The sequence below is a fragment of the Aspergillus fijiensis genome (genome assembly GCF_003184825.1).
Source record: "Aspergillus fijiensis CBS 313.89 unplaced genomic scaffold BO72scaffold_35, whole genome shotgun sequence".
Taxonomy (NCBI): Eukaryota; Fungi; Ascomycota; class Eurotiomycetes; order Eurotiales; family Aspergillaceae; genus Aspergillus; species Aspergillus fijiensis.
This window is the reverse complement of record NW_024469011.1, coordinates 12,408-35,387: the sequence shown is the minus strand read 5'-3', so window position 1 is coordinate 35,387 and position 22,980 is coordinate 12,408. Positions and strand designations below refer to the sequence as shown.

At 53.1% G+C, this 22,980-nt stretch overlaps 8 protein-coding genes across 8 annotated transcripts; 4 read left to right on the top strand and 4 right to left on the bottom strand.

The window, feature by feature from the left end:
- Positions 1–465: 465 nt before the first annotated feature.
- On the top strand, positions 466–5,582 carry BO72DRAFT_162081 (ubiquitin-binding TORC1 subunit KOG1). Its single transcript, XM_040939319.1, has 6 exons — positions 466–546; positions 650–1,173; positions 1,235–4,287; positions 4,344–4,677; positions 4,727–5,064; positions 5,134–5,582. The coding sequence occupies exons 2-6, from the start codon at positions 724–726 to the stop codon at positions 5,321–5,323; spliced, it is 4,365 nt and encodes a 1,454-aa protein (XP_040799603.1). The 5' UTR covers positions 466–546; positions 650–723; the 3' UTR covers positions 5,324–5,582.
- A 1,036-nt stretch (positions 5,583–6,618) lies between these two features.
- Positions 6,619–9,093, bottom strand: BO72DRAFT_497866 (uncharacterized protein; the record flags this gene model as incomplete). Its single annotated transcript, XM_040948729.1, has 1 exon — positions 6,619–9,093. One exon carries the CDS (start codon positions 9,091–9,093, stop codon positions 6,619–6,621), a length of 2,475 nt encoding a protein of 824 aa, XP_040799602.1.
- Positions 9,094–10,181: 1,088 nt separating this feature from the next.
- Positions 10,182–10,956, bottom strand: BO72DRAFT_497865 (uncharacterized protein; the record flags this gene model as incomplete). The annotated part of the gene is made up of 2 exons (XM_040948728.1): positions 10,182–10,828; positions 10,896–10,956. 2 exons carry the CDS (start codon positions 10,954–10,956, stop codon positions 10,182–10,184), a joined length of 708 nt encoding a protein of 235 aa, XP_040799601.1.
- Positions 10,957–12,418: 1,462 nt separating this feature from the next.
- BO72DRAFT_449561 (PA and RING finger domain protein) lies at positions 12,419–15,684 on the top strand. The gene is made up of 2 exons (XM_040945056.1): positions 12,419–15,039; positions 15,088–15,684. Exons 1-2 carry the CDS (start codon positions 12,827–12,829, stop codon positions 15,449–15,451), a joined length of 2,577 nt encoding a protein of 858 aa, XP_040799600.1. The 5' UTR covers positions 12,419–12,826; the 3' UTR covers positions 15,452–15,684.
- A 177-nt stretch (positions 15,685–15,861) lies between these two features.
- Positions 15,862–16,776, top strand: BO72DRAFT_432568 (dienelactone hydrolase family protein; the record flags this gene model as incomplete). The annotated part of the gene is made up of 2 exons (XM_040943172.1): positions 15,862–16,331; positions 16,458–16,776. 2 exons carry the CDS (start codon positions 15,862–15,864, stop codon positions 16,774–16,776), a joined length of 789 nt encoding a protein of 262 aa, XP_040799599.1.
- A 238-nt stretch (positions 16,777–17,014) lies between these two features.
- On the top strand, positions 17,015–18,328 carry BO72DRAFT_478636 (uncharacterized protein). The gene is made up of 3 exons (XM_040947522.1): positions 17,015–17,196; positions 17,261–17,859; positions 17,939–18,328. Exons 1-3 carry the CDS (start codon positions 17,098–17,100, stop codon positions 18,054–18,056), a joined length of 816 nt encoding a protein of 271 aa, XP_040799598.1. The 5' UTR covers positions 17,015–17,097; the 3' UTR covers positions 18,057–18,328.
- Positions 18,182–20,769, bottom strand: BO72DRAFT_162035 (aromatic amino acid ammonia-lyase). Its single transcript, XM_040939318.1, has 4 exons — positions 20,768–20,769; positions 20,442–20,709; positions 20,294–20,394; positions 18,182–20,229 (listed from the first exon to the last, which is right to left on the bottom strand). The coding sequence occupies exons 2-4, from the start codon at positions 20,576–20,578 to the stop codon at positions 18,308–18,310; spliced, it is 2,160 nt and encodes a 719-aa protein (XP_040799597.1). The 5' UTR covers positions 20,579–20,709; positions 20,768–20,769; the 3' UTR covers positions 18,182–18,307.
- Positions 20,770–22,730, bottom strand: BO72DRAFT_162034 (cytochrome P450). Its single transcript, XM_040939317.1, has 5 exons — positions 21,577–22,730; positions 21,299–21,519; positions 21,205–21,247; positions 20,987–21,138; positions 20,770–20,899 (listed from the first exon to the last, which is right to left on the bottom strand). The coding sequence occupies exons 1-4, from the start codon at positions 22,652–22,654 to the stop codon at positions 20,990–20,992; spliced, it is 1,491 nt and encodes a 496-aa protein (XP_040799596.1). The 5' UTR covers positions 22,655–22,730; the 3' UTR covers positions 20,770–20,899; positions 20,987–20,989.
- Positions 22,731–22,980: the final 250 nt, after the last annotated feature.

Here is a 22,980-nt window from a genome sequence, read left to right as displayed (position 1 = left end):
TGCGGTCGCCTTGCATGGGACGACCAATAGTAGCCAGTTTCTTGGATTGAGTCATCACCATGGACTGCGGACACTATTCTAGAGCCTTAATTTGCTAGAAGTCGTCCAAGTTCCTCAAGTCATAAAGTTCACTGAAGATACTTCGTAGTGCATAGAGATAAACAAAATGTACGGAGGGAGTATGAGTGAGTTAGAATACTGCCACTGATGTAATGCCGACCGCCGCGGCGGTCTGCAGATTAGCGGCCGCCGGCGATATCGATATTCCGGGCCAACTCGATGCCAAGCAGGATCACGGCCAAAGCTCATAGCACTCTCAGGTTACTGCAAGACATCATCATTCAGCTCTCTGCACGCCCCAGAGCTTGTGCCAGCGGCCTCAACGATACGGAGGGCTGGGGAATCTCACTAATTAATCACATTCCACTAGCTGGCAAATATCCCCTTTGGAAAGAGTGGTACTCTGGTCGATTGACCGCCCGCTCTCCGCATCGGGCGTATTGGATCTGCTTCCAGTGCATGCACTGTGACATGATTGTTGATAAGGTGAGAGCACACTCGCTTCTACCCCACAATCTTCAACACCTGGAAATTAACCCACCTTCTCTCACTGTCACCTTGGATCTGACTACTTCTCCCATATCATCAGGCGACAGTTCATTTCATCGTACTGGATTGTACATGATGATTATCTGCGCGCTACAACAGCACCGGAACTAGAAAATGGAGCAGAATAATACAGACCACCGACAGGCCTCGAGCCTCCAATCCGAACCCCGAAAGCACCCACACAAGTCCGTTCGTGTTGCTTTTGGCCCTGACCTCGAAACTCACATTCCACCCCGCGACATCTCCCCCGCGCCCGTTGCTGGACACCACCGATCCTTCACCACCGTGGAGGCCAAACCGCCGCCTGTGATCACACCGGAACGACCGACGAGCTCGTCCGCCGGCGAGAACTCAGTTATCTTCGATGTCAACCCGCGCCTGACTATGGATCGTCCGTCCGAGTCTGCGCGCCCGACCGCGGCCCTGAAGAGAGCCAGGAGTGATTATGGACCTCGAGTGGGATTTGATAAAGCTATCAATGGTGACGAAGAAGAAGATATTGCGATGCGCCATGGCTGGCAGGAGGAATATACTTCAAGCGAGTACTTGAAAGTCCTGCATTCGGTGAGCAGTAGCGCTACGCCCCAAGTGCTAGGTTGTCCTCTAACAGGCGAATCTCTACTAGAATTTCTACATGTATTTCACGGAAAAGCGCCATGAGACGAATGGAATCCCACGCGACCCTGTCGGAAGCTGGCCGAGTCAAGACTGGCGCATGAAGGACCGTCTCAAAACCGTTTCTGCCGCGCTTGCCATCTGCCTGAACATCGGCGTTGACCCCCCGGATGTCGTGAAGACCAACCCTGCGGCAAAGCTGGAGTGTTGGGTTGACCCAACCTCTACCACATCCCCTGGTGGCTCCAACAAGATCATGGAGCAGATCGGAAAGAAACTACAAGAACAGTATGAGACGCTAAGCTTGAGAACTAGGTACAAGCAGTATCTTGACCCTTCAGTCGATGAGACCAAGAAGTTCTGCATATCATTGCGTCGTAACGCCAAAGACGAGAGGGTTCTCTTTCACTACAACGGTCACGGTGTTCCTCTTCCTACCCAGTCAGGCGAGATTTGGGTTTTCAACAAGAACTACACGCAATACATCCCAGTCTCACTGTACGATTTACAGTCATGGCTCGCAGGTCCGAGTCTGTTCGTCTTTGATGTTTCACATGCTGGTAACATCGTTTCCAACTTCCACACTTTCGTTGAGAAGCACGAGAAGGAAAATGTCGAGGCGAGAAAGAGGGATCCGAATGCCATCGTACAGAATTACGGAGATTGCATCATTCTCGCAGCGTGTCAGAAGGCTGAGTCGCTGCCGACGAATCCAGATCTTCCTGCGGATCTCTTCACCTGTTGTCTGACTACGCCAATCGAGATCGCGCTGCGCTTCTTCATACTTCAGAACCCGCTCCAAACCAATATTTCTGTCGACGAATTTAGGGTGCCTGGTCGCCTACAGGACCGTCGTAGTCCCTTGGGAGAGTTGAATTGGATTTTTACCGCGATCACTGATACGATAGCTTGGAACACCTTGCCGCGAGCCCTCTTCAAGAAGCTCTTCCGCCAAGACTTGATGGTGGCTGCCCTGTTCAGGAACTTCCTGCTGGCTGAGCGGGTAATGCGCACCTACAAATGCCATCCGATTTCATCGCCTGAATTACCGGAGACTCATCATCATCCTTTGTGGAAGAGCTGGGACCTGGCCGTCGAGATGGTTTTGTCGCAGCTTCCAGCCCTGACTGACCATGAAGAGGGTCGCAGGCAATATGAATATCAGCATTCGACGTTCTTCGCAGAGCAGCTTACCGCATTCGAGGTTTACCTGTCGTCGGGCCCCACGGAGAAGAACCCACCAGACCAGCTCCCTATTGTCTTGCAGGTCCTTTTGAGTCAGGCACACAGATTGCGAGCTCTGATTCTGTTGAGTAAATTCCTAGATCTCGGTCCTTGGGCGGTTCACCTGGCTCTGAGCATTGGTATCTTTCCTTACGTCGTTAAGCTTTTGCAGTCTGCAGCCCAAGAACTTAAACCAGTCATGGTCTTCATTTGGGCAAGAATTATGGCCGTCGACCATACTGTTCAGAATGACCTACTGAAGGACAATGGGATCCATTACTTCATCTCCATCCTCAACCCATCTTCCCCAATCCCTGTGGGCAACGCTAGTGAACATCGGGCTATGTGCGCGTTCATTGTTTCAATCTTCTGCAAGAACTACCCCCAAGGTCAAAATGTGTGCCTCTCTGCCGAGCTTTTTGACTCTTGTCTCAAGCACCTCATGGATGTGGAGAATCCGCTGCTGCGGCAGTGGTCGTGTCTCTGCATCAGCATGCTGTGGTCCGACTTTCCAGAAGCGAAATGGATGGGTATTCGATGTGCCGCTCCTGCCAGGCTCTGTGAACTCAATTTCGATCCTGTGCCTGAAGTACGGGCTGCCATGTTGCATGCGGTCACCACCTTCTTGGGTATACCGGACTTAACCGATCAGGTAGCCCAGATTGAGGAAACCCTGGCCATGGCAGTATTGCCCATGTCATCTGACGGCAGTGTACTCGTGAGAAAAGAACTCTTAGTTTTCTTCTCAGCTTTCGTCAAACGCTATCAGAACAAGTTTTTGATTGCCGCATACGAGGAGTTCCAGGATGAGAAGCAGAACTTACTCTCGAAACTGAAACATGCAGGATCTCGGGTCCCTAGCCAAAAGGAAGTATCGGATGTTCCCGCAGCCTCGAGTCGAAAGTCGCATAGCCTCTCACGAAACACCACCTTTGGAACTATTTGGAAGCAGCTGCTAATTCTCTCTGTTGACCCCCACCCTGATATCGCGCAGGACGCAGGCATGATTGTTGACTACATTCACATTTGCCTCTTGGATTCACCGATGGCTTCATTGACTAACAAGATCCGAGACGAAATCCTGGACCTTTCTTATCGGGTTTCTCAGAAATTGCAGGTCGAAAAGCCAGAATCAAAGAAAACCGCGCCTCCGCCGACACCACCCGCCGTCGCCCCTCCCAAACAGGAAGGCTACCTTTCACTAAGTATCAAACGAACTGCCAGTGTGGCGGCCTCGCTTAAGAACCTGGCCTTCGGAGGCTCTAATGCGTCCGAATCTCAATCACCCCAATCGCCTCAATCTCTCACCGCGCCCAAGAGCCGGATGCCTATGACCCCAAGAGGACGAGCCCCACCCGAATGGACGCGCCCCCCGGAAGTCAATGACCAAGTTGCTCCCGCAACGGCCTACAACCAAGCTCCCACCCCTACGTCGCGAGGATTCGAGCCCCGGGAATCTTTTGCGGTCCCAGCCATTCCCTTGATGAGTAGATTCCTGGACTGGTCCACAGAGGTAAAATCAGAACTCCTTCACCTCATGAGCGATAAGTTTCACTACGAATTTGAACAATTTCTCACCCGTCTTCAGTATTTCCGGGAACCCCAGATGAAACCCAATGAACCCGACGAGCCCGGCAGTGCCGATTACAACGAACGCCTCTGGAGACGAAGCCGTAATGAGAAGATCATCTCTGAGACCCAACCTCTGAAGGGCAAAGCAGGCAGCAGTCGATGGGATAATTCATTGTCTCTTCTTTCTAACAGCAGTCAGCCTCTGAAGATGTGCTTCCATCAATTCGAGGATCACATTGCAGTTGCGGATGATAAGGATACTATCGCGTGAGTTCTACACCAGTTTGAAAGCCTGCACTGGACATACGCTGAACCCGTAGTAGAATCTGGGATTGGCAGAGACACAAGCGTCTCAACCGTTTCTCGAATGGCAACCCGGCTGGCTCCAAAATCAATGAAGTCCGATATATCAACGAGGATGACCAAGCTCTGTTGATGACCGGGTCATCTGATGGTGTTCTGAAAGTGTTCAGAAACTACGAGTCGGCGCATGATGTGGAAATTGTGACTGCATTCAGAGCTTTACCTGAACTCATTCCCAGCAATCGCAATGCTGGTCTTGTTCTGGACTGGCAGCAAGGTCAGGGTAAGGCATTAGTTGCAGGTGACGTGAAGGTCATCCGGGTGTGGAATGCGGCTACCGAAGTCTGCACGAATGTAAGTCGTTCCTGGCCTAAGAGGCTGACTGAGGCTGATCAACTCGTAGGACATTCCTGCTCGTTCGGGCTCTTGCATCACCTCCTTGACATCCGATCAAGTAGCAGGGAACATCTTTGTGGCAGGATTCGGTGACGGCGCAGTCCGGGTGTTTGATCAGCGTCTTAAGCCCACAACATCCATGGTCAAGGTCTGGCGCGAGCATAAGCAATGGATCACCAATGTTCACATGCAGCGCGGCGGCCTGAGGGAGCTTGTGTCCGGGAGTCGCAACGGCGAGATCAAGCTTTGGGATCTACGCATGGACATGCCCATCTCTACGTTCTCCGCCACAAACGACACACTGCGTACACTGAGTGTCCACGAGCATGCTCCAGTCTTCATGGTGTCTGTACCCTTGATAACCTCCTTGGTGTCTTGACTGAAAGAAAACTCGCTAATGTCTCTAATCAACAGTGGTACAAACCGTCACGAAGTGAAAACCTTCAACGTCGATGGAACCTATCTCTCCACCTTCGAGCCCTACTCGAGCTTCCTCCATCACAACCGCTCCTCCCCAATCGCCAGCACTGCGTTCCACCCTCATCGGACCGTTCTGGCCTGTGCTGCACTGAACGACCACCATATCAACTTGGTGACATGTTAGCAGCCCACAGAGTATTAAGTCGCTCCTCTACACCATAGTGAAGCTACAGGAGACCACACATCCCACACACCTAAACTACACGCACCGTGAACGAAACATTACCTCGCTACCTCCAAACCGACTGTCCTCTATTAGCGCAACCCTCCTACAGACACACCACCGGCGCCAAGGTCTCATCGATATTCCCCAGTTTCCAGAATCTATTTCCGTTTAATCCTACCACGTCTTTTCCTTCCAGTAATACTTCCCCCGCTCTCCCCTGCCATCGCTACCAACCACCCTCTACCTTCTCACAAACCTTCAAGGTTACAACCGCCCAACCCTTTAATATCCCTCCCCCCCCACCCTCTCATTATTCGTCCTCCAATTCTCCCCGGCGTAGAACCACTCGCAAGCAACAGCAATTTCTTTCTAATAACATTAGCAACCTGGCGCTGTGGCTATTTCACAATTTACCTTCTCGCTTGTTCATTACACACACACACACACACACTTCGGGTTTTTCGGTCTCCTTATGCATGCATGTACGGTTGCTCCCCACGCTTAGCTGCCCACGTTTTCTATTGCCTTTTTTTTCAGTTCGTATTCATTTCTTTTGTGTGGAACGTCAATCAGCCAATCAGTCATATGGGATGGGAATAGTAGATAATCGATCACCATTACCCAAGTACCCCAGGTAGCTACCTACCTATCTACCTAGCTAGCTAGTCGAAATGAGACTGGATGGCGGATGTACGGCATCGGCATCGGCATCGGCATCGGTATCAGCGTTTCGACTCGAAATCTTTCTCCCTGGCGCTATCGAGTTGTAGTTGTAGGAATTACATGGTGAATGCTGTGAGTTCGAACTCGGGGTGGGAGTTTTGTTCTCGCTGCAGAGCTCACACTAGGAGATTCAGGTAGTGGCGGGGATGCTCGTTTCTTGCACGTACATTTTACAAGGCTGTATCGTGGTAGAAATTGGTAAAGCAGAGGATAGAAAGTGAAAACAAGGTTACTCGGCAGGGTGTGTGTATGGATATCGTAGAGTTTCTGCGGTTACTTGCGACAAGCATGGAATTTATGTTATTTATTTATGTAACAGCGAATCCACCGGGCAGACCATGTAGACAATCAGTTCCTGATGAGAAATCCTCCATAAGCCGTTGAGCTACAAACTCCTTTTGCTTGCAAGATGTGAGCATGCTGTGGTAAGTTCAGATGGAAAGACATTGTACAAGCGGCCTCCTCATTAGGCGGGGAGAAGCTGGTGCCAGTTTTGGCAGACACCTATGACTACGAGTCTCCATCCCATTTCACCACGCACCGCCCATAGAGTCAATGTCAGAGTCTTCCTCAAGGACAGTATAAGGATTGGTCGCTGAAGAAGTTCTGCGTCGAGCAAAGTGGCCGAAATTGGCAGATGGCGAAGACTCTCGACCAAGAGATGCCCCGCCGTTGGTACACCAATCCAGTTCGAAAAAAGTTCGATGCTTATCAGAACTTGGCGAGGAGCAGTCGGATGGTGCTGGCGTAAAGTCTGCAAAATTGCCGATCTGCTGCTCTCGGTCTCCCAGGACATACGAGGTCAAGTTAACAAGCGCATTGCCCATAAGTTCACTCATTTCCCTCGCAGACTTGCAGTCCTCTGTCGAATACCCTCGTTTCTTGAGTTGCTCACTATGGTCCTGAGCGAACAAGGCAACCTGGGCGCGAATGGTTTCTTCCCCGCGACTATCCCGCCGAAACCAGGCGTTGGACTCATCCAGCCTGGCCTGGTTCTGAATCAGGCTGTCCACGTACCAGGTAGGCCGTTTTGTCAACTGACTTGCAGGTTTGGACAGCCCAGGCGGAGGCTTCAGAGGCTTGCTCTCGCTTTTCACGGATGAACCTGGAACGTGCCCGAGTGCGGGCTTGATGCTGCTTTGTGTGCCACACCCGGATGAAAAGATCTGGCTCTTGATATAAGCTGAAGCCTGTGCCTTGAGATCCAGTGTGGTAGCTCTATCGATGACATCTCGTGCTTTAGATGAAGACACCGGCCCCGAAGACTGCTGGACGTCCACAGAAAAGGAACTCGTATTGGGCGAGTTGCCCCATGCCCCAAAACGCCTTGCTTGATAGATATTTTGAGGCATGTATCGAGGCATTGGAGGCCAGTTGTTAGCCGTTGCTCCTTTATCAAGGTCTAGAGTGGCCCTCTCAAGAAGATGCCAAGTGGTCGTCGCAGCCTCCTCTGGTTGTAGTTTCTGCTTTCCAGTGTTCACCGAAGCATCGGAGTGGGTTGGCGCAACAGCACTTGCAAAGGCACTTGCTCGAGACTCGTCAGTGCTAGGTGCCTTGACTTTATGAGAAACTACTGTGGCCTCTTCTGCGGTACCTTGTGTCCTGGTGTTTCTGGGCCCCTCGACAGTACTTTTAAGCAGGGCGTTGACTTCTTCTTTGAAGATCCGTCTTTTCTCCTCAGCGGACAAGCTACTACTGCCATTGCTCGAAGGGATATTATTCTGCGCGTCTGTCGCCTGGCGTTGACTGGAAGCACGATACGAAGATTTACTGGATTCCGGACACTGAAGTGTTCCAGGCCGTGCGGCAGGGGCAACGCTCGAGAATCCTGAAGCCAGAGTGTTTTCCTTAGATGTGTAGTCTGAGCTATATCCTTGCTGAGATCCAGACATCGGAAACTGCAAGCCCGACGAGATTCTGCGAGACTCGGCACGCTTGAAACGCTCTTGTTGGATTCGTAAAGATTCATAGGGGGAACGATTATACGTCTGATCGAAGTTTGCGCCGTACAAATGCAGAGATGACGAAGGGGGACATGATTCCTCAGACGCAGATTCGTGACTAAAAGATCCTGTCTTGGGTCCCTCGCAAGAGGATCTCTGGCTGGACAAGTCCACTGGCCAGACTGCCCGATCACCACTAGCATTATCGCCGCGTCGTTGGAATGGGCTCTCCGAAATGCAGCTGCGGGATTGGGGGTGTGAGCCCGAGTGAGAATAGCTGGAGCTTTTCAGGTAGTTCAGAGGATTTTGCAGGATAGGCCCATTGCCAGCTCCGTACCAGCCTTGGTCAGATTTCGCCTCGCTGAGAATATGTCTTTTCAGGCGTGTAGGTGTTATTTGATCATTGAAGGAATCAATGTCGCTGTCACTGGACTGGTAAACTCGAGAATAACGCGCCGAAGGGTTATACTGGGTACTGGCACTGGGTCGGATTTCGGAGTCTCCTCCTTCATGAATAGAGTCGATATATGATTCGCTGTAGTTATACCTCTTAACACGCGTAGGCGTCGAGGGCTTCTGAGAGCTATCATCAAGACCAGTAATATTAGCATGGCGTCTAGACGATGGGCGTGACGGGGACCTCGGCGAGTCTATTGCATGCAGTAGTGATGCGGTTTCCTCTGCATCGAGGACTGGATCACACGACATATCGCCATATTCTCGAGCTTCGATAGCCTCGGTACTTGACTGATCTTCGTAAATCTCAAAGGCATTGTTGATGGATCCACGCAAGGTGGAAAAGCGCGAAGAAGCGAGATCTTTATCGCCGCTGCTTACAACCCTGGTACTAACACCAGCCGCACTCTCCAACATATATTGCCTCTGGGCCCGTGCACCTTTATTTCTTGAGCTTTGCTTCAGGCATAACTCAAGTAGAGGAATAGGCTGAGAGGAGGCAAGGTCATCCAAATTATGGAGCTCATGGTCGTCAGTCTGTCCGAGATCTGGCTGACTACAAGCAGCAAAGACTTGTTGACGGTAAGGAAACTTCCGTGACGCCATAGTTGGGGAAGACTGATAGCTTGCTGCTTGATGAGTAGTACTTATTATCGATGGAGCGTCTTTGGACAAGTCTAACGAAATAGAACACTGCTTCGGGGTTGAAGCTGCGAGTACACGCGCTGGGGACCCCCAAAGTATGACAGGGGACCGTTCTAATATCGTTCCAGAAGACGGTGGCAGTGGCAATGAAAGCGAATGAGCTCTTTGGCGAGAAGCAGGAGTTGTGGGTAGGTGAGGAAGACGGATTGGCGTGAGTGACTGTAGAGACTAGGGAGTGGAGAGGCTTAGGTTAATGACAGTGCGTAAAATGTGAAGCACGCTGGAGATAGAGACTGAAGTGGTAACTGTACCGCGATGGGTGATACGTTATTGAGCCACTCGGTGGTCTGAGTACGCTTGTCGGGAGAGTGAAGATGGTGCAATCCTACAGGAGCTCTTCCGGGGGGTAAATTGTTGATCGTCACTGAGCCTTTGCCTCTACGACCTCGCTGTCCTGATGGGCCAGTCAGCTGCCTGCCTTCAGTTTTTTTTTGTCTTTCTAGCAAGACGCTCTCTCCATCTTCTTCTTCTTCTTCTTTCTCTTTCGTTCAAGGCTGGCGCGAGAGAGAACATAAGGGGGAAACACCTACTGCGCCGTTGTTTTTTGGGCTTCAACACAAGCGACATGGCAAACAATCTGCTGCTGGACCCTCTGTTGTCATGGGGTGGATGTGGTTTCTAGGTGAATTGTTCACTGATGGCCACAATGAGATAGACGGTGTAGAGAGACCATGTCTCAGTTGTGCCTTCCTGCGCAACGTGCCAGCTGTTAAAGCAAACGAAAAATGAGGAAATCGCTGTCCAACACCAGGGAGGTTAGTCGTCTTGTTTGAGGAATACAAAGAAAGAACTCTCCAGTCCAGGACCATCGGAAAACAATCAATAGTTATTAGACTAGAAGCATATACTCAATACTGAGACATAAGAAAGCAATGGCACTATTCCACCAGAGGCTGACGATTCCAGTGTGCAGTTGGTACATCACATGAAGAATCTGACCGCAAGAAAATATTGACAGTTATTCAAATACATTCATGATGATCACGTTCCTACCGGTAATTACGTTGTGCCCCGCCAGCAGTGCGTAGGTTGTCCGACGCCATCATATTGGATCCCATCATATTAGCACCCACTCGGCCTGAGTCGAGCTTACCTCCGGAGCTGTAGTCATTAGCACCAGCGCTCAGCTCACCAGTCCCATGAGTATTATAGCTGCTGCTTCCTTCTGCACCTCCGCCGCCGAATCTTTGTTGAATGCGGCTTTCCATACCGGACGAGTATGGTCCTGCGATATCTGAAGCCTCAACTTGATCGGATCCACGATTATAGCCATCCGGGCTGATATGCTGCACACCGCTAGTATCTCTAGGCTCCATTTGCCTGGAGCCAGAGTCAGGACCGAGGCCAGTCATGCCTGAACCATACTCATCCTGAGCAGGATTGCGATTCTCAGCTTCCTGACCGTAGCTAGATTGGAATTCGTGGCCACCCGAAGGCTTTGAGTCATAGCCGCTAGTGCGTGCTTCATAAGCAGCCGTGTTCTCCCCGGAGTCATATGCTCCAGAGGTGTAGGGGTTAGCACTAGGTTTTGCACCGCTGTCGCCGGGTTGAGGGGCATGGTGTCCAGTGTCAGATTGGCTGTAGGCCCCAGAGCTGGCGTTCTCGGCTTCGGGGACGGTTCCAGAACTGCCGGTGTCTGATTCCAAGTCAATCGGATTGGAGGCTCAACATGGGGAAGCCTAGCATGGGGAATATGCTTATACTTGATTTATGACCATGATGGCCGGTGAAGGCGTCTTTAACCTTGTGCATGAGCTTGGACATGACGGACTTGTGGAGTATTATCAATATTCAATGTCAAGTATGCAAGAGAACCACCGGGTTGATCGAAGTTGTAGTAATTAGGTGGAAGCGTCGTGTTTGGGGCTGTATGTAGTCTAAATAGAGATTCCTAGCTCAAACGCCGGTTCGGTTCACGAGCAGCTCCAGAACAGCTTCTCAAAAACAGCAAACCTTAATGTTAGCTTGGTACATGGTTGAGCCAACAACAGCACGCCTGTCCGACTGATATGACGTGCGGATACCAATTATGGTTGACGAGAATAGAGAAAGAGGTCAGGAATGTGAATGTCGTTCACGTCATCTGGCGAACCCCGGCAATTCCAGACCGTGTTCTCATCAACGGGTACCAGCCACAGTCCCGCCCCCGCCATGGGAACACCCAAGCGGTCCCACTTCGATGATGGCACGAGAAGTTTATTAAAAATACTACCCGTCGGTCGGAGACGGTATGCTGTATCGGAAGAGCCAAAGTTGAATGAGTGAACCCCAGTTGCTCTCACTATCCAGATACCTTGTCTCTCAAATCATTTGCGCTATTTGCGCTAGGGTTGCTGAGCCGGTCGAGGGAAGGGAAGGGGGTGAACAGTGATCTGCAAGATAAGTTGAATCTCATTGGAACGACTTTGGGGGAAAAGAAATCCCAAGAACTCGCAAATGAGACAGAACGGTTGCAAGACGGAAGAATGCCGATTGCTTGATTATTGATTTGTACTCGTAGTTGTCGAGGAATTGGAATGCTAGGGAGTTTGAGATCATCAATGTTTGCGACTCGAAAGGTGGACCCTCCGACTAAAGAGTGAGTGGAGATGGTGGATGATCGGCGGGTGGGGGTGGAAACGAGGAGTCCATCTATGTTTATCGTGAGAAGGGTGGTTAGAGAATGAGTGGACTGTATACTGAGTGAAAGTAATACGTATACTCACTCATACATATGAGAGAGTGTGTTCTGGTTTTTGGTCACGTAGCATGCTGAATCGGAGGTGAGGAGATGATAATCGCATTCATTGATGGACAGGACAATGTGGACTGGACCTTTGAACCTTGGTTGCCTGACTTGGCCTGAGTTCGCAGGATGACAATCCCCGTCCACGTCCAGTGTCCATCTTAGCCTCAGGCAGCCACCGCCCCGTGACTGGGGGCTGAGGCTGTGCTTGCGTGTCTCAAGCAAGAGTACTCCGTAAACGCAGGAAAAAAAGAGGCCAGTCATTCATTCATTCATTCATTCCTTCCTTCATCCTTACTTCTCTTTTCTTTCTCTGATATACCAAATCATCATAGTCCTTCTACTCTGTATATCACTCTGCATCGTGTTTGCGACCACTCAATTCCTCATAGTTCTTCTGGACGACCAAATTGGCGCGCGCGTGTTGACATCCTTCCTTTCCGCCCTCCTCCCTCTCTCCCTCTCTCCCTCTCTCTCCCCTCTCCCCTCTCTCCCCCCCTCCCTCCTCCCTCCTCCCCCCTCCGATTTTCCCCCTCCTCTCCTCGCTTTTCGTCGCACTTTCGGGGAGGTTCGACCTTCTTTTCATGCGATCTGTCTGATTTCTTTTGTTCATCGTCTACCAGTTTTCCGCCTCTTCGTTTTCGATGAGTGCGGGTTGCTGTCGGCCTGCAGCGACCGTCTGACTGGTCATAAGATCCACTCGCTGCCAGCAACCGCAGGGTGCCACCATTAATTAGTACCACCTCGTCAATCACAACTCTACACCGAAGTTATTATCACGCTGCCTGGATACCGAAACGTTGACCGTGAAAGGTCATCATTTCACCCCTGTCAGCTACCAACCACACCATATCCAAGACGGTCATTGTTTTCATTGTATCGCTTGGTTACTAGAGGCATTGCGTCACCATGCGACCACCACGCTTGATCGTGATTGTGTTTTGCTTGCTCTTCTTCCCGATCTTACTCACTTTCTTCTCGGCACTCACCACTTCCTCCCGCGTCTCTACGCCGAGCTCGCTTGCTGGTCAAGCGACGGGTCTCCATGCCCTTTTCTCCTTTAACCTTCCATCCTCGCTCTTTCCGCCCTCCGCAATCATCAGTTTGACCGATGACAACTCGACCTTCTTCCTGGCCAGACCTGCAGCGTTTGGCCCATTGCTCCCAGACAAGGGGCTGAGCGGTCAACTCTGGATTGGAAGCGGATTTGGAGAACGCACGACGGCGGGAGCGGAGGGGGAACTGGGCTGTTCAGATATTCCGGGATGGGGCGAAGGCGACCCTCACAAGCCAGGGACGGCCGACAGAACTGCGGGTAAACCACAAACCGGAACCACGAGCGAGGGAACGAAAAAGCAGGCGGATGCTCACTCAGATGCCGAATCCTCTCGTCTTCCAAAGGAAAGAGCAAAGACCGGCCTTGCGACGGATGACGGAACCGATGATCATCTGCACCACCCCCTTCCGGAGTCTGCAGGAACAGATGCAACTGCTATGGAGAAACCCGGGGATCACTCTCTGAGCCTACCCACAACTCACGCCGATATCCAATCTCTGCAGGAAAGTGCGGAGATTGACGGCAAGGTGGTTCTGTTGAGTCGAGGTGGCTGTGGCTTCCTTGAGAAAGTCAAATGGGTGCAACGACGAGGAGGTATTGCTCTGATTGTGGGTGACGACACTCGGGGTGGAAGTCTAGTGACTATGTATGCACGCGGCGATACGTCTAACGTGACAATCCCTGCGCTGTTCACCTCCCACACTACCGCCCATCTGCTGTCGTCGTTGGTTCCGCCTCAGATGGTCGAAGGTACGGAGGCGGATGACGCTCCCGCTACTCAAACTGGCCAGTCGGGCCATCGCACTTCTGGGAAGCAACCTCTTCACACAGCGACAACCACAGTAGTGGCTGCCTCAAGTACGCCCACTAAGCACGCGATGGCCGACAATAGTCTGGTTCCCGCCAGTCCGAAAGGCGGTCTTTTTCATGCCTTGCTGTCCCTACTGGGCCTTGGTAGCAGTGGAAGACGACCGTGGTTCTCATCTGAAGATAGCCGTCGCCCGCCAAACAGTGGAAACATTAACTGGATCATGCTAGATCCTTGGGATGACCATGCACCACCCCAGCATCAGGCAGATTTTAGCCGCTACCCAACGAAAGCAGACGGAGCCACCATCAACCGCAAAAAGCATGGATCACTATCGAGCGGCTCGGATGCAGATGGGTTTGTGATCGGAGTCCAGGACTGGCGAGATCCAGACCTAGTCGCACCGAAGGGCAGTGTTCTTCCGACACCCACTGGGATCGCGGGTGTAGATAGGAACAACATCCAAAACAGTGACAAAGCCACCGCTGCTGCTTTGAAAGGCGGCAGCATTACCCCGGGCAGTGGCGAGTACTATACCGTCGACAAGTCTGCGGTCTCACAGAAAGGGAGCTCAAGCGGCTCGCAGTCCCAAAGCTCGCATCATAGCAGCGGCGATGATGACGCATCTTCGTCTGGAAGCAGTTGGCTTTCCAAGCTCTGGTCAAGTAGACATGAGCCCGACGTAAGCCGGGATGCGAGCGTCAAGGACACACTTGCTGCCGAAGAGAAGTCCCGCAAGCCTTCCTCAATCAGTCAATCAGGCGCGACGACAGCCGATCACGAGGGCTTGTGGGTCACTTTAACGCCGACGAGCATGTCTACCAGTCCATTCTTCGATACCCTCCTCGTCCTTGTCATCAGTCCGCTGCTTACACTGAGCGTCGTGTACATTCTGCTGTTGCTCCGGTCCCGCATTCGTCGACGAAGATGGCGCGCCCCGAAATCTCTGGTGGACCGCCTTCCTGTGCGAACGTATCACACAATTACCACCTCATCTTCTGCCTCTAGCTCACCGCGGTCCGTCAGCCCTGGCCCGGTCTCGCCTACATCCCCCCTGCTGGGGTCTGGAAGTCGCTCAGACACCAAGGGTGCACCCAGAATTTCGTCTTCCAAGAAGGAGAAATCCGGATCCACTCTCTGGCGACGTAAGTACACGGGACGACAGGTCGAATGTGTTGTCTGCCTGGAAGAGTACGTCGATGGAGAAAGCCGGGTGATGAGCCTGCCTTGTGGGCATGAGTTCCACGCCGAGTGCATGTAAGTATGCCAGTTGATCTATATCCTGCCACTTCTAACACTATACAGCACTCCTTGGTTGACTACACGCCGACGGACGTGTCCGATTTGCAAGGGAGACGTCGTTCGGTCGATGGCGCAAAGCAAGGCCGGTGATATGCGCGATACCGCTGCAGAGCAGACAGTGGGCGAAGGTCAGCACTCTCGCGACGTTGAGTCTCAGCAGAGCGTATCCTCGGCTCCGGTCCCGATCGCCGGAGGCAGCGAGGACGAGCTGTCTGACGTGGAGCACCGCGCAGGCGCGGACGCAGCAGTCCATGAGGCACATGCATCGTCCGCGCCACCGACGTGGCGCAGCTACGCGGCGTTGAGCTACTCTGCCCTGAGTGGGGACACGATCTGGCACCAAACTCCGACGGACGGGCGGCGATAAAGCCGCGGGCGGAAAAGTTGTCATCCCAGCGTTTGGATTCGAGCATGTGCTACATTAGCGATCTTTTGATATCAGTGTTGTATGGCGTTTGCGGGTTACGTAGGCGTGCTGGCGCGGCTTATGGCCAGGCGCCGAGCCGTCAACGGGGGATTACTGAATGCCACCAAGGCGGGCTGGGATGGCTAGATAGCATTGCTTGCTAATCATAATCATAGCGTCACTATTGTTGCTTCTGTTGTTACGTCGTTGGCTCCAGCCTTGTGGTAGTTACAGGGATGATGATCCCTTAGCTGCTAGCCTAAAGTACGCATAGCATATATAGAGCCCCTCACCACCCGACCCCGAACACCTTTTCGTACAGTACACCTCCCCTCAGGGCTCCAGGCTCTTATACTCTCGACAAACCCAAAATGTCCACAACAACCACCCCACGAATTCCCCCCTGCTGCCTCCGCACCCCACCCCGCCCATGGCCCACCTCCCCAACCGGCACAAACACCACCCTAACCACACCCCTCAAACAACACTCCGTCTACACAGCCGGCCACAACCCCACCCGCGCCATTTTGGTCATCCACGACCTCCTCGGCTGGACCTTCCCCAACCTCCGCCTCCTGGCCGACAGCTACGCCCACTCCGCCAACGCCACTGTCTTCCTCCCTGACTTCTTTGGGGGCGAGACCCTCCCCGCCGCCCCGATCCTGGCCGGCCGCTGGGCCGAACTCGACCTCCAGGGGTTTCTGGCCCGCAATGCGCGGGCCATTCGCGAACCGGAGGTTGTGTCTTTTGCGAAGCATGTAAGGATGACTCTGGGGTTTGAGAGGGTTGGGGTTGTGGGGTTTTGCTGGGGGGGATGGGCTGCTGTTCGGTTGGGGGGGTTGTTGTTCGACTGTTCTGGGGGCTGTGAGCTGGGGAGTGGTGGCTTGGGGGAGTCATCTTGCGCGCTGGGTGAGGGGGGTAGCGGTAGCGGTATCAGGGGCAGTGGTGGTCGTGGTCGTGGTGATAGTGATGGTGCAGGCCAACAGCAATACCTGGTGGACTGCGTATCGATTGGCCATCCCAGTCTCTTGACGGAGGAGGATATTGCCGCGGTGCAGGTGCCGGTGCAGGTGCTGGCGCCGGAGCGGGATCCGGTATACACGCCCCAGCTGAAGGCGTTCACTATCCAGAACCTGCAGGAGAGGGGGGTGAAGTTCGAGTATCGGTTTTTTCCGGGGGTGGAGCATGGGTGTTTCACGAGGGGGGATGAGGGGGTTCCCGGGGAGAGGGAGGCGTTGGGGAGGGGGAGGGAGGCGGTTGGGTGTTGGATGGAAGGGTGGTTGTAGCCTATAACTGTTTGAGGGAGGATGTGTAGGGAAGTGGATGAGATTGGTGAAGTAGATGGACTTGAGGTTGATGCTGTTTGTTTGTGTTGGGTTGGGTTTATAGTTGTTTGTTGTCGCGGTTGTATACACACCCAGACAATCAGCTTATCTTATCGGAAGCTCTTATCGATAAGCCCGGCCAAGCTTTTTGCGACATCATGACGATCTTCATCCTCTCCCCTCCTCTGGTTGCTGCTCCCTTAAATCACGCCCTATTCTTTCACCAGAAACTCATCACATTCAACCACCACCACACTCCACCACCACAAAACCAAGTAGAAAATGTCCACCCTCAAAGAAACCCTGCTCAACGAAATCGCGCACCTCCGCGCCATCGCCAAAGACCTCCTCTTCTCCGGCACATACATCTACCCCATAAAAGTGAAGTCCACCCATTACACCCCTCCCAAAACATCCCCCAAAATCCTAAAAAAAAGAAAACCAGGGAATAATCTACACCCTCCACCACCGCCCCCTGTGGACGCCGCTCCTCTCGCGGTCCACCAAAACCCTCACCCTGGGCCTGGGCATCACCACGACCATGTTCTTCTTCACCTACCTCCCGCAAGTGGCGCTGCTCACCTTCACCGCGGGGCCTCTTCTCGCGCCCTTCTCCGCCGCCCTCCTCGTGCTCTCCGAATCCTCCACGATCACCACCTACCTGGCGCGGTCGTTCCTCCTCGCCGACGCGCTGACCGACACCTTCGACGCGACGCTGCTCGAGCGCGGCGAGGACGCCCTCGTCGCGCGGGAGCGCGCCGTCGCCGTCCCGCCATCCTCGTCCTCGTCCACTAGCGGGGCCCACCGCCTCGGCACCCGTCTCAAGCACCCGATCGAGAAACTCTCGCCGCAGATGCTGCTGCGCTCGCTGCTGTACCTGCCCCTCAACTTCGTGCCGGTCGTCGGCACGATCGCGTATATCTATGTGCAAGGGAAGCGCGTGGGGCCGGTGGCGCACGCCCGGTACTTTCAGTTGAAGGGGTGGGGCAGGAAGGAGCGCGAGGAGTGGGTGGGTGGGGATGGGAGGAGGGGGGCGTATACTGCGTGAGTTTCTTCTCTTCTAGTGTGGATGGGATGGGATGGGGGTGCGTGAGATGGGGGCTAATCTTTTGTGTGTGGGCAGGTTCGGCATGGCGGCTTTCGCGTTGGAGATGATTCCGTTTGCGTCGATTGTGATGGCCTTTACAAATACCGTTGGGGCGGCGCTGTGGGCGGCGGACTTGGAGAAGGCTACGAGGTGAGAGGTGGGGCTGGGTTGGTTTGGGTTTGGGTTTGAGGGTGTGAGGGTGGAAGGGTGTAAGGGTTCAAGGGTGCGGTTCGATCAGGTGGAGGCTGGTGTTGTGGTTCAGGGGAGTTGGGACTGGTGCGGTGCGTAGTGTATATTGGATGGGAACTTTGTAACTTTCTGTATCTGTAGTTTACCCCGGGACATGGCTGTGGCCACATTTTATGCTACCCATGTTTTTGCAACTATTGAAGTACTGTACGCAGATCACTCATTCAACTCATGCTCCGCCAGACACTCCTCCAACAGCTCGGTCATCAGAGGAACCATCTCCTCCCGTCGAATCGCCCGGTAGAGCACCCCCGTGTAGGAGCCCACCGTCGGCGCCGCGCGGCGTTGACCCGTCCTCATCGCTTCAGCCGTCGGCGTCAAGATCTGAGCCGTGCACAAAAACGGGACCCCCAGCGTCCGCCGCACAAACGTATAGACCTTCTTCGATGCCACCCCCAAATACGCACTGGCGTTGCCGTGGATCAGATACGCATCCCGATTGACACACCATGTGTCCAGAAGCAGGGAGTCTGTGTCTTCGACAAAGATCTGCAGCGCCCCGAGTAGCTCGGCAGACGATGCACAAGCCCCGACATGGTCGAGGATGGGCACCCGCATGCTTTTCGCGATGTGCAGGAAGCGGTCCTTCGCATCCATCGTGACGGTGGAGTCGAGCATCCTCTCAAGGTGCAGCCATATCGCAGACGATAGAGCTTCCACATCTATGGATCCGGTGTCATTCTCATCGTCTGCATCTGGCTCGATGGCTTGCAGCAACTCGTCGAGCAGCACTGCAAACGGACGACGGATCGAGTCCAAGAACTGCAACTGCATGGCGCGAAGGTCTAGGGCCTGGCATGCGGAGAGGAGGTGCGCGGCGGCGAGCTCGGTCAGAACCCGCACGCCCGTGGCGGTGTATCGGGCTGAGATCAACGCTAGGGAGTTCAGCGATTGATTGCCCATCTCGGCGTTTTGGACATGGTTTACCGGGCCAGCAAGAAATCCCAACTCCGACTGGAGAGCGGAAATGTAGATGTCGATGGCCTTGAAGATCCCCGACTTGCTGGGCTCCTCGGCGACCAGGTTCGGGGGCAGGCCCCAGCTTGTGGCTGGGTTGATCATCTCCTGACATTGCGTGAACAGCATGCGGCCGATGGCCTGCACTCCCTGGCGACTCTTCTCCATTGCGGCGGTCACGGCCTTGGCCTGGAAATTGCCCCCATGCAGGAACTCGCCGTCGTGGGTCACTAACGGGTTATCCGTGGTCGAATTGCATTCGATGCTCATCTGCTGGTGGGCAAGGAGTAGATCCTCTAGCACCGGACCGAGCCACTGTGCCGCAGTGCGGATGGAGTATCGGTCTTGTCGCAGAGCTCCGTCTTTCCCGTCCTTGGCCCGAGCCAGCTGGGAACCCCTCAGGAATGCTCGGATGTTGCGAGAGCCTTCGACTTGCCCGGGGTGTGGACGGACTTCCCCGAAAAAGCGATCGAAGCTCTCTGGCGATCCAAGAAGCGCTTCCACAGTCATGGCTGTCAGGATTTGAGAGAGCATAGCCAGTTGCTGCACGTCATGAAGCACGAGGGCACCACAGGCCGCCGAAATAGCCGTCCCGTTGACAATTGCGAGGCCCTCCTTTGCAGTCAGGTCGACTGCCGTGATACTTGCACTAGCGAGGGCTTCATCTGCGTAAAGATCCCCATCGTGACCGGAGGTGGGAAACACCCGGATTGTAGGCTTTCCCTGGATGACACCGCTGATATATGCCAGCGGACTCAGGTCTCCAGACGCAGAGATACTGCCGCGAATGGGCACCAGGGGAATGATATTATGCGTTAGCAGTGCCTCCAACCGATCCAGGATGACCGGGCGGATGGCCGAATGACCTCGTAACAAGGTGTTGATTCTTAGTAGAATAGCACCCCGAACCCAGGTCAATGGCAGGTAGTACGACTCGCATGCTTCCTCCTGTGCGAGGACAAATTCACGATGGTCTTCACAAACGCTGCGTCGGCGAGGTTGAGCATCTCGAGAACCCGGAGGAAGGATGCCATAACCGAGTTCTCGAGTCAGCACCCGTTGAAGCGCTTGGACATCTTTCGTGCGAGTATGCGCAGAGGCACCAAAGCCGGTGTTGACACCTAGTAGCGAAGCAGATGCATCAACTTCAGGCTCACAAGGAGTTGTATTGATAGGCTCACATACCGTAGATTACGTCTCCTGACGAAAGACTATCCAGTAAGGCGTTGTGGCTTTTATTGACCTCCGAATATGCTGTTGGATCAATTTTCACGCTCTGAGCATGTCTACACATCATTAGCGCAAGGAGGCTCAAAAGGAATTTGTGACCCACCTTGCAACATAGACGACATGTGGGATGTCCAAGGTGTCACCGTCGATGGTCACTTCCACCCCTGGTTCGCTTGCTAGCTGGCGGCACAGTTTCCATTGTTGCACCACCAAGGATGTATGGAATATGAAGGACTGCATCTTGGCTAGGGACAAGAATGTCCGCGAACAATCGCCAGGTTTGGGCTCGCCTGATGTCTGTTCTTTTAAGTACCGTACCGGGGCTTCCTACAATTTGTGGGGTTTCGAAGCCAGTCGTGACAGTGACGAGGCTATCAGCGCAGTCAGACTTGTGCAACATCGAGTTAGGCTTCAAGATTAGGCTGTCACTCTAATTCCTTCCAGCGCATAACACCGCCGAAAGGTGGCATATCATCCAGACCCGCTTCTCCGCAGGCACTTATGCAAGGCGTCCCCTAGCCCGGGGTCCGATCCACCAACGCTCACTAGTGTCTTATCGGACTGCAAGAAAGTAGTATCGTGAGTCAATAGCTTCATATAAGCCTCCCGTCATGAAACCTGTGGTTACTACGGGGTACGGAGTATTACCTCTCAAGCCACTGCCACTCGAACTCCATTTTTGGACATCAGCGCAAGACCGGCGCTCTCAACCCACCCGTTCGGATCTTTGGAGTCTATTGAGCGAAAATGCTGCGCCAGGCGAGTGAGAACATAAGTGGCTTCATTTAAGGCCAGATCCACTACAATGGTGGTTGTGGCGTTAATACGGACGCCGCCATGAGCACGGATTGGATGGAAACACTTACTGCCAATGCAATTCCTCGGTCCGCCTAGGAAGGGGATGAACTTCTGCGATGGGGTTAGGAGCTAGCTCTGATGTCATTCGGAAAGACTCCTTACCCAATTCTGCTTTTGGTCGAGCCAGCGGTCGGGGTCAAATTCTTCTGCGTCGTCACCCCAGAGATCGTGACGGCGGTGCATGGCATACGTCGCGATGTGCACCATCGTACCCTTCGATACGAATATTGGCGAGCTACCGTCGGCCCCTCCGCCAGTGGGAAGAACCGTGTCTCGGTTAGCAATTCGAGAATTGGAAGCTTGTGGCGGATGAATGCGAAGGCCTTGATGGGAAATCGGTCGTTAGCATCGTCGTCCTATCAGGTGCGAAGACCTCTTACTCTCGTATACACAGCCATTCACATATTTGAGACATTTCAATTGTTGCAGCGTAGGTGGCTGGCCGCGTAAGTGCTGTGTTTCTGAGCGTACGCGCTCCCATATATCAGGACGCTTTGAAAGAATGAAGAATAAGTTGATCAAGAGGGCTGCGACGGTGTCTGCACCGGCAAAGTACAGGGTTGTGATTTCGTCCCGGAGCGATAGACCATCCTGTGGTATTTGACTGAGCTGATTCAGAAAATTTGATCGATGCTTCTCGATCTCATCCTTTCCCAGGTCTTCATGATTTACCCTGATTGCTTTGTCGACATATGGTTGGATGAATGAATGCACTATGCGAACATGCGTCATAAATGCTCGCTGTGGCCAGAGGAAGGCAAAGCGTCCTAGCAACCATCGAAACTCACATCCTGCTGCTGCCTCGTAGAATGCTTCTAGCAAGCCTGACTGGAGCCTATCTGGATGTTCGAGGGTTGCAAGTGACTCCCCGAACAGAAAGTCTGTAGCAACATCGGCCGCAAAACGATGGAACAACGGAGCTAAGTCAAAGGCTTCCCCGGTGATGGGGATAACAGCGAGTAGAGTCTTAACATGAGGCTCGAAAAACCCAATGTCACCAATGCGAGATTGAGTAAAGCATCTTTGCAGGAGGGAACGTCTCGACCGCCACTGCACCCCATCGATTTGGAAGATGCTATTTCCCAGCAATGGTGCAAAGGCCCTATGGCGTCGTGATCCGGTATCAAAGTTTGTGAAGTTTGTGGAGAAGATGGCTCGCACATTGTCAGGCTCGATTGTGTTCAAAACCCACTGTCCTAGAAAGAGGGATCGATAGGTGTTGCCAAGTTCTTGGTGTAGCTGTTGCTCGCGTCTCAGGTAGCATTGGCTCTTTCTTGCCTGGATAGAGTCACGCAGATAGTCAGAACCCAGCAACCTCTCCCTATGGGGATAACTTTTGGGCGGCTGACAACCCTTCAGTCGAGCTAGCTTGGAGCAGGCAGTGATGGTGGTAATGAAATACCATCCACCTAGGAGCAAAAGGACCCCGATGATAGTCAATGGATATTCTTGTATCATGATGAAGATGAAGACAATAGCGGTAACTGTGTGATCGGAAGAGTAAGGAGCGGAAGAATAAGATACGATGATGAAGACAGGTGAGCTGGAGCAAAAGAAGCATGGGGCTGGAGAAGCCGGTGACAGCTGCACGCCTGACTGTCAAACGCGGTGCATAAAAAGCGCTACTCCGGACGGTTTACCCCCCCGTCTCATACCAATAACCTCTTTCGTATACCATAATTCTATCTTTACCTCTCTCTCCTATTCCACTCATCTACCAGCCACTTTGGTCTTCCTGACATCAAACCTTCCAAGACTCTTTACATGCTTATTTTTTTACATAA

Coding starts and splice junctions, on each gene's coding strand:
- BO72DRAFT_162081 (XM_040939319.1), top strand. CDS start 724: ATGGAGCAGAATAATACAGACCACCGACAGGCCTCGAGCCTCCAATCC. Junction 1,174..1,234: donor ACTTGAAAGTCCTGCATTCG/GTGAGCAGTAGC, acceptor AATCTCTACTAG/AATTTCTACATGTATTTCAC. Junction 5,065..5,133: donor CATGCTCCAGTCTTCATGGT/GTCTGTACCCTT, acceptor TCTAATCAACAG/TGGTACAAACCGTCACGAAG.
- BO72DRAFT_449561 (XM_040945056.1), top strand. CDS start 12,827: ATGCGACCACCACGCTTGATCGTGATTGTGTTTTGCTTGCTCTTCTTC. Junction 15,040..15,087: donor GAGTTCCACGCCGAGTGCAT/GTAAGTATGCCA, acceptor AACACTATACAG/CACTCCTTGGTTGACTACAC.
- BO72DRAFT_478636 (XM_040947522.1), top strand. CDS start 17,098: ATGTCCACCCTCAAAGAAACCCTGCTCAACGAAATCGCGCACCTCCGC. Junction 17,197..17,260: donor CATACATCTACCCCATAAAA/GTGAAGTCCACC, acceptor AAAGAAAACCAG/GGAATAATCTACACCCTCCA. Junction 17,860..17,938: donor AGGAGGGGGGCGTATACTGC/GTGAGTTTCTTC, acceptor GTGTGTGGGCAG/GTTCGGCATGGCGGCTTTCG.
- BO72DRAFT_162035 (XM_040939318.1), bottom strand. CDS start 20,578: ATGCAGTCCTTCATATTCCATACATCCTTGGTGGTGCAACAATGGAAA. Junction 20,395..20,441: donor CATGTCGTCTATGTTGCAAG/GTGGGTCACAAA, acceptor AATGATGTGTAG/ACATGCTCAGAGCGTGAAAA. Junction 20,230..20,293: donor GTCAGGAGACGTAATCTACG/GTATGTGAGCCT, acceptor CTTCGCTACTAG/GTGTCAACACCGGCTTTGGT.
- BO72DRAFT_162034 (XM_040939317.1), bottom strand. CDS start 22,654: ATGATACAAGAATATCCATTGACTATCATCGGGGTCCTTTTGCTCCTA. Junction 21,248..21,298: donor TCGACCAAAAGCAGAATTGG/GTAAGGAGTCTT, acceptor ACCCCATCGCAG/AAGTTCATCCCCTTCCTAGG. Junction 21,139..21,204: donor ACCGAGGAATTGCATTGGCA/GTAAGTGTTTCC, acceptor CCACCATTGTAG/TGGATCTGGCCTTAAATGAA.